This window comes from Nuphar pumila, chromosome 10 (genome assembly GCF_984573655.1).
Source record: "Nuphar pumila chromosome 10, dmNupPumi1.hap1.1, whole genome shotgun sequence".
Taxonomy (NCBI): Eukaryota; Viridiplantae; Streptophyta; class Magnoliopsida; order Nymphaeales; family Nymphaeaceae; genus Nuphar; species Nuphar pumila.
In genome coordinates, this window is record NC_143258.1 from 88,080,571 (window position 1) to 88,089,636 (window position 9,066).

The 9,066-nt window shown below is 41.1% G+C and overlaps 1 protein-coding gene across 1 annotated transcript; it reads left to right on the top strand.

Annotated features, from left to right (window-relative positions):
- Nucleotides 1–6,181: 6,181 nt before the first annotated feature.
- Nucleotides 6,182–8,672, top strand: PMI2 (PLASTID MOVEMENT IMPAIRED protein (DUF827)). Its single transcript, XM_090019224.1, has 2 exons — nt 6,182–6,394; nt 6,570–8,672. The coding sequence occupies exons 1-2, from the start codon at nt 6,251–6,253 to the stop codon at nt 8,349–8,351; spliced, it is 1,926 nt and encodes a 641-aa protein (XP_089875350.1). The 5' UTR covers nt 6,182–6,250; the 3' UTR covers nt 8,352–8,672.
- Nucleotides 8,673–9,066: the final 394 nt, after the last annotated feature.

The following is a 9,066-nucleotide window of genomic DNA, read 5'->3' on the forward strand; positions in this document are numbered from 1 at the left end:
AAGTAAGCAGACGGGAAAAAGTCGAGAAATGGAATAAATAGTCGCTAGCAGCCTCAGAGAGTCTCCGACTTTCATGACGAGCAAAGAAGCGGTGATATATTGTTGCACTCAAAAATCAAGACCAATCTCTCCATTCGCCAAATTTTGAGGCGTTTTCGTCTTAAATGAAAAAGTAGAAGAAATTTTAAAACTTATTTTAAAATTTCTTTTTATTTTGAGAGGAAAGAACATAAATATTATTGAAATAAGAAGCGAAGACGATGAGAAATCGTCATATATACCAATGTTATTGGTATCGGTGCGTATCTGCCTGTATCGGATCGGCAGAATTTCAATACGCTGCAGCTCCGATAGGGCTACTTTTAATAAATATAAAAAAATACAAAAAAATAAATTTTAATATTATTTTAATGATTTTAACACGTGTTATATAATAATTTTTTTTTGTTTTTTTAGCCATACAGCTGAATCGGCAGCCCAGCGATTCAGGGCCGATACTGACAACATTGATATATATATATATATATATATTTTCAGATGGAGAAAAAAGATGGGAGAGAAATTAAAGGCACTTGATCGAGTAAAAGGGGCTCATTCTTGTGACGAACTAAGCAGAGTTTGAGCTCATAATGAACCCGAATTAAACTAGCCAAGTTAGAGCTGGTTTGTTAATAAAAAAACATCCATTGTTTTAGAGCTAAGAGAAATAGGATTACAAAAAATATGTATGTAGAATATGCGTACAATATATCTAAAATATATTTCTTACCAACTAACGAGTTTTGTGAGCTGAATACCTATTGTTTGTATTCAACTTGCCAAACTTATTTACTAGTCAAACATGAGTTGAGCCACAAGCGGCTTGGCTTGCTAGTATTATTATTATGCTTAATATGCAAGAAACACTAGGGTGTATCGACTATCAATTCAGTTATGATTTGACCTTGTCCTCCAGCTAGAGTTGACTCATTCGGTTACACTTTTACAAAAGATTAAAAGTTTTTACCAATTAAATTCTGTTTTATTCATACCATATTTATTGGCCTCGGTGTGTAAATTTTGCAAGGAAGAACCTCTTGATAAATCGGAAACATTTGCTTCTTTTAATAACAAAAAATTCTTGGCATATTCAAAACAAAACAAACAGAAGATATACAAAAAATAACAAATATGATACAATATTAAAATATTAATGACATTTTTTAATAGTCGGAAGGGAAAAGCCAATGATTTTTTTGATAATCGGAAGTACACTTGGTTGACCCAATGGGTAAAACCAGAGGTCCTCGCGTTGCCCATTAGTGAGTAGGGGTAGCAATAGGGTCAGGTTGGCGGGTCAGCATACCTCAACATGAACCCAACCCATTTATTAAATGGGTCCGCTGTGGCAAACATGAACCCAACCCATTTATTAAACAGGTAACCCGATACAACCCGCCTAACCCGTTTAATAAACAGGTCGGGTCGGGTAAACGGGTTGGGGAGAGCACTCCAAATACCTTGGGCGCGACGACGGTTCCTGCCCTCACGGAAAGTCTTCTGGAGGACGGCTTCTCCAGCGCTAGACCGCCGTGGCTGAGGGACGAAACCCTAACCCACGAGGGCCTCATGCCTTCGAATGGTGCCAGAGCGACGAAAGAGGAGGCGAACGGGACGATGGCCATGGCCTACGGAGAGAGGCGGTTGCTCCCTCATGGAGAGTCTCCAGGAGGTCGGCTTCTCCAGCACTAAACCACCGTGGTTGAGGGACGAAACTCTAACCCGCGAGGGCCTCAAACCTTCAAACGACGTCAGAGCGACGGAAGAGGAGGCGAACGAGACTTTGGCCATGGCCTACGGAGAGAGGTGGTTGTTGCCTCACAGAGAGTCACTCGGAGGTTGACTTCTTTAGCGCTAGACCGACGTGGCTGAGGGACGAAACCCTAACCCGCGAGGGCCTTAGGCCTTCAAACGGTGCCAGAGCGACGGAAGAGGAGGCGAACGGGACGGTGGCCATGGTCTACGGAGAGAGGCGGTTGCTGCCCTCAAAAAGAGTCTCCCGGAGGCCGGCTTCTCCAACGCTAGACCGCCGTGGCTGAGGGACGAAACCCTAACTTGCGAGGGCCTCAAGCCTTCGAACGACGCCAGAGCGACAAAAGAGGAGGTGAACAGAACGGTGGCCACTGGCCATGGCCTACGAAAAGAGGCAGGTCCTACACACAGAGAAGAAGGAGAGAGGGGTAGAGAATTAGGGCAAGAAGAAGAGCGAAGTGAAGGACTTGAATTAGGGTAAAGAGGCGAACCCGACCCTGACCCGTTTAGTAAATGGGTCAGCCGAGTTGGCGGGTTGGCATACCCCTAACACGAACCCGACCCGTTTAATAAATGGGTTAGGCGGGTTTATTAAACGGGTTAGTTTAAGCCAAACCCGAACCCACCTAAGAGGCGGGTTGGCGGGTCGTGTCAGGTTTTGCCACCCCTATTAGTGAGTACACCTTTCTTTGGACTTGCAGCAAGGGGCACGCACCCCAAACTTCGAACTTGTGATGCCCCTTCAACTTGAGATGTCACGGGATACTTGAGCAACTTGTGATGCCCCTTCAACTTTCAGCAAGGGGCACGCTTTCTACTCGCTTCTCTCTCGCATCCCACTTGATTTGGTTCATTTTTCCCTTAGGTTTTTTCTTTGCTTCCTCTCTTTTTTGTTTTTTGCTTTTCATGTTCTTGTTTATATTTTTTTTCTCACTTTCAACTCACTTCCCACTTGCTTCTGTTTTGTTTTCTTCATGTGCCCTTTTTTAGTTAATCTTTCATACTACTTTTTAACACTGGGTTCCCCGCTTCAGCTTCCGCTTCACGCATCTAAATCCAGACAGTTTTCTGGACCAGACCCTATTACATATCCAAACCACATAATAGGGGTTGCCAGACTGATTCAGTACCTGATCCGTTGACGACCATGCTAAGGTGCTACTTGGGATCCACTTGACTCAAATGGAGCAATGGCCTGGGCTCATTCATTGTGAACCTGATTCCATTTGGGTTCCATTTGGTTAGATTGAGTAGGCAGACCCGGATGCATCCTTCCTACAATGGACCCATGGGTCAGAATGATCCAAGTGTTCAAGTATCGCTCTGTTATAGCAAAGTTCAAGCTCATGTAGTTCCGGGGTCCAACGTCTATTTGGCCTTAACGCCGTTAGCCAGATCTCATTTATGCAATAATTGAGTGCCTGTCTGAACCCAAAGGACTGGATCCAAGTTCCAACCAATATGCCGAATCCAGCTTTCTGACAACTTTTATATGGCATTGGATCTGGGATCCAGATGTGATCCTGGTTTGCATGATTGCGTCTAATAGGCACCTTATGTTTATGTGGTTTGGATCCTATCTAACAAAGTGGGACCCGGATCTGACTAAACACAATTACATGATCTGATACATCACAGTACACAAGGTGATCCGGGTATACCTCTCTCTCTCTCTCTCATGTGTGCTTGACCTGATCGATGGGTTGGATCTTACCTGATCTTACCTGACCCAGACCCGATACTGACACAACAATATTAGGGTCTACCTAATAAGGTAGATCTGATTAGCTAATCAGGTCAGACCCAAAATATTCGAGTAGTATATAGGCCTGAGTCTGGTAAGTGTGACTTGTGAATGCCATCAAGTTTACGGGATCTGATTAAGATAAAAAAAAACTTCAAACCAGGATCTGATTAAGATCAAATTTTTACGTGTAAACTATTTATGACATCATTTGGTTGCTTAAATTCCAGAGAAAGATTTAAGAATAAAAGAATATCAAATACATGGATATTTGCGCTGATTCCCTAGGGGCGTATTTGAATGCCTCCTTTCCATATATGAGGAAGCATTTGAGAATAACCATTTGTTGATCTGGTACACCAGTCATGATTAGGTGTCAACGGACCCGACCCAGACCAAACCCTATAGGGTCTGGGTATGGTGATAAATAAGAAAACCCGATTAAGATTCGGGTTTGAATCCGAAGGTCCGATTAATATATGGATCCGGGTATAGTTTGTGAAATTTTATACCAGACCCGGCCCCCAACCCAAGTTTCAATTAAGACCTGTAATTTTTCAATGTAAAAATAATAAAAAATATGATTTTATTGGGTATGATCTTGGTCTGGTTAATGTAGTTCTTATTGGGTCCTGATTTGATTTTGCTTATGATGGATCCGATTAGGCCCGAGTCTAGACCCGATACCATATCCAAGGATTGGGTCCATGCCCGATTTCACCTGAGTCTGAACCAAACCCAACCGGTTGACACCCCTACCTACAAGTACAATCTCTCTCGGGAGAGAAAAACAAAAGAAAAAGAGAAAACTCCCCAGTGGTCCAAATGTCTGTTTGGTGTAGAGCAACGTATTTAAGTTATACAGTATAAAGGCCAAAATAAATGGGGCCCAAACAGGAATTTCTGAAAATAAAGTGACCAGAACAAACCTTAAGTTAGACCGTATCATACCCTCGTATTTTCTCTAATCAGTGATCACAATTCAGTTCTGCAGTGCTGGCCTATACAGTTGGCGAAATTACAAACAAACCCTTTTTAAGGTCCAAGAATAACCATTTGTTGAACTTGTAAACCATGCATGATTTGTCCACCGTCTAAAGGCCAAAACTTATGGGGCCCAACAAAAAGTTGTAAAAATTAGGTGACCAGAACCAACTCCCAAGTTGGACCAATTTTGTTTTCAGGCAGCAATGCACTGTAAAATTAGATTTTTTTCAAGATCTTGTGAATGCAAATTACAATTAGAGCACATTCTCAAGTTCTTTAAAGCATGAAAAAAAGAAAATTGGGATTGGGATTCTCACTTGAGAAAGCTCATCGATTGACATTTGTGAAAGTCGATTTCAAGACTGGTCCTTTTTTTTCAATGAAAGAAGGAAAAACCACTCTCAGGATCAAAAACCTAGTCGCGCTGGCTAAGCCTGCGGTACTTACGATCGTTGTCCCCTCGGTGTAAACCCATTGCCCTCAATAATGCAAGGAGCTGATGTCCATGAAAATGAAACCATGATCACCTGTCTAGTGGCCAAGCCCCTCCACTAAGCTATGACTAGCTTTCTTAAGCTTGAACTTTCTCAAGTGTGATGCCACATCCCCAACTGTGGTTAAAGCAAATGTAGTCCCCATTTTCAGACATACTTTAACCACTTTCCAATTTTCATTGTCTAATTCAGTTTTTTTAATTAAAAAACCAACCTTTTTTTTTGGGTGAAGAATAACCATTTGATGATCTTGCACACCATGCATGATTAAGGGTTGTTGGGATCATGTGATATTGAAAATCACCACCAATGGTGATTTTTTCAATATCCACTGCACCACATGGGGGGAATCTTTTAGTCTCCTTTCAAGCTGTCCGGACGATGGCACAAATTTTTGTGCCTTAAGCACCTGATGGCCCTCCATCAAGTCTTAGGCCCCACAACTGACAGGCCCTATCCCCAAGATGGAGGGCGATCAGGTGCGTAAGGCACATTTTTTTGTGCTATCACAGGGCACCTGATCCAGACTCCCTTTCAAGGGCATTTTCATACTACTGACACGGATCCCTTACAAAGGGCGTTTTCGTACCACCAGCATTTTTATGGTACGGGCACGATTCCCTGCAGGATGTGTGGTGGATATCACCTAATCTCAACCCCATGATTAGTCACATCTTTGATGCTTTGTCTAATTGTCTTCCAATGCGTATGTGCTTTTCAAAAGTTAAAATGGCATGAGTGTAATATTTTATGTGATGAGGGTATTTGTTATTCTTGCCAATCGGACTAATTTTGCTGGTTAATTATTTGAACAGACAAGTCGGACAACAGCCTGATTGTTGCTGTGGAGGTGAAAATGAATGATTTTATTAGTTTAGTTTTTATTACTATGCAGGAATACATCAAAAGGCTCCAAAGTCTAAAAAAATTCGACATTGCCACCACAGGGCAATGATTGGGTCTCTCTTGTGTTCAGATCTTTACCCAATTTTTAATTTTCAATTCCTGAAATCTTATCTTATCTTTTATGAATTTATTGGCAAGCAGAATGTCGTACTGATTCTCAGTGTATTTTAGCACCATATTTATAACGGAATATTCACAATTAATTAGAAAATAAAAAAAAGAAAACCATATTTGTGGTATTGACTTCTGGGGATAGGCTACATTCATTTTTTTATTTATGCTTTTCCATTAGACTTCTATAGTGAGATGGTGGCACTCTCTCTCCTGAATGGCAGGTATGGAGGTAGCAGAGGGAGGAGAGACTGATAACGTAGTGCAGAAAGGGTCAGTAAAGGCTGCTGTTAGTCTGTATGGAGAGAATCTAACTGAAGGGAGTACAAAATGGAAGAAAACCAATTTGTCCAATTCTGAGGTGAGTAACTGAATTTTCATTTTTAGATATAGTTTATATCATTTGTTTCAGCACATATGTTTAGATATAGTGTTTGATTTTAGATTTTGGGATTGTTCTTCGTACATATATTGCTTGCTAGGCAGTTATAGTGATTTGTTCCTTTTGCATATGATGGCTTTGATTTATAATACAGAAGGGTAGAGAACTCCATATTGCCAAGAGAGACATCAATAAGTTCATTGGTAGCAAGAAAATTGCAGAGAGTGTGAAATCTCAAGCAGAATCCGAGCTCTTTGTTGCCAAAAAGACAGTTGAAAGCCTCAATTCACAGATAAAAATGTTGAGAACATGTACAGAAGCAGAATTGCAGAGTGTGAAAGCTTTCAGTGAGCAAAAAGGGGATGGAGTTTTTGAATCTAGTGCTCAAAGTGTTAAGCACCAATACAATAAAGTGAACAGGGAATTAGAATTAGCGAAGCAGGAACTGGGGAAATTGAAGCAGGACATATTAAATGCTCTGAAAAAGAAATCAGAGGCCGAACGGCAAACCACAGAATTTATAGCAAAATCTAGAGCAGATTCAATTGCTGAAAGCGCACTGAGGAACAAGGTAGAGGAAGCCAATGAAGAGCATGTATTGGTTGAACTGGCGACACTAGAGGCTATGAAAGAACTGCATGCTGCTGAAGCCGAAAGAGAGGCTAATGCTGTTCAATTTTCTTATAAGATGGCAGAAGCCCGAAAGAGGATCAATGAATATCTCCATGAAGTTAGATTTTGCAAGGATTTTGAAGCCGCTCTGGCACTTACAAACAGTGAGATAGAGGTTCTACAGAATGAACTAGATTTGATGAATGCAATGGAAGGAATCAATGGGAAGGCGCCGCAGAGAACAGATAGTTCTCTGTCAGAGTTGATCACTAAGACAGAGGAAGAGGATTTAGCAGCATCCTCAGAGTTGGCATCGGCCATTACCAAACTTGATCAAGCAAAAACGGAATTGCATAGCTTAAGAGAAGAGGGATTTCGTGTCATGATTTCCATGGACACAATTAGGAATGAGTTGAAGCAGACTTCTGCGGAGACGGCACGTTCGAAGGGCATAAGGGAGCAAGCAGAGTCTAAAGCTGAGGGTCTCAATTCCAAACTTCTTAAAGCCAAGAAGGAAATGGAAATTGCAATCAATGCAGAGGAGAATGCAAAATCGATACTTTCCAACTTATCTGGCACACTGACACAGTTGAGATCTGAGGCAGAGGCTGCTAAGAAAGAAAAAGTGATGACCAAGGAAGAAATTCAGAAGATCAGATCAGAGATACAAGCAACTGGGATTGCTACAAATGAATCAGAGCAGAGATTACGATGGGCGATGCAAGATCTAGAGGAGATCAAGGCTGCAGAGATGATAACTCTAGAGAACTTGAGCGTTCTCTCAGAGAAGACTGTGATGGCTAGAGCTGCATCATCCCAACGCAGTCCTTCCATAACAATATCCAGTTTCGAATTCGAGTACTTAACAGCACGAGCCGAAGGAGCTGATGAGATTGCCGACAAGAAGGTGGAAGCTGCAAAAGCATGGGTAGAGGCAATAAGATCTGGTGAGAAGGAGATTACAATGAAAACAGTGATTGCAGAAAGAGAGAAAGCAGAGCTAAAACACTCTCAAGAACAAGAGTTGGATGATATAAAGAAGACACTGGCAGCAAAGAAAGTGATTGAGGCTGAATTGAGCAAGTGGAGGACGTGCGAATCAGAGAAACAACAGTTAGAGGAAGCATTGCCTAAAAGACGCACAAAAGAATACGGTCGCTCGACCTCAGGGCGACAATCAAAAGCATACAGGACTCCATCACCGGCACACTGGAATTATGTGCACTCCCCATCCTTCGCTTTGAAGAAGAAGAAGAAGACGGTCATTCCCAATTTGGCAAGACTTTTTACCAGTAAAAAGATTCGAAAAAGTCACAGTAAGTAGCAAACGGTTGATCAGCTGAAGAGCATCATTCTTGCATGAATTGTAATTTTGCTCTCTATGCATCTTCTGAGAATACCTTATTGAAGAAAGGTACCGACAGACACTAGCAAAAGCTACATACGAGTGACATATCATAGTTACAAGCAAAAGTGATATATCATAGTTTCCATCAACAGACTATTATCCTATCTAGTTGGTCTGGAATCTCATTTTTGCAATGTTGAATGTATATACTCAAAACTTCTTAGTTTTTATTCAGTGTACTCCCTGTGCATCTTTTTAGGTAGGTATTTTGATTTTGAAGTCAATTTGTTAAACTTACTTCAAGTGAAAGCTCTCTCTCTATAACACCCCGATCTGGGACCTCAGGAGTCCGAGTTCGGGAAGAGTGCAAAGCTTACACAGAGAAAACATGGCAAAAAAAACTTTTCATTTTATTTCCATAATCAAATTTTTCTTACAATGTTCATGATTCATAACAGAAAAAAAACAATTACAATTTATTCAATGACAAGGAAAAGAAATTATACCAAATGTTCTGCTGAAAATTGCTCACACGCTGACTAACGCCTAAAACTTACAGTTGTAATTAAACAAAAATGAGGGTGAGTTCACAACCCAGTAAGAAATAATTATAAGTAAATAAACAATCAATTTACAACTGTAGTGGGCTTTAAGCCCTTAGTCTTATTTCAGCTCTCGATACACCACACAT

Excerpts from the sequence above, each read along its gene's own strand:
- PMI2 (XM_090019224.1), top strand. The coding sequence starts at position 6,251 with ATGGCAGGTATGGAGGTAGCAGAGGGAGGAGAGACTGATAACGTAGTG. Across the intron at positions 6,395-6,569 it reads CCAATTTGTCCAATTCTGAG|AAGGGTAGAGAACTCCATAT; the intron begins GTGAGTAACTGA and ends TTTATAATACAG.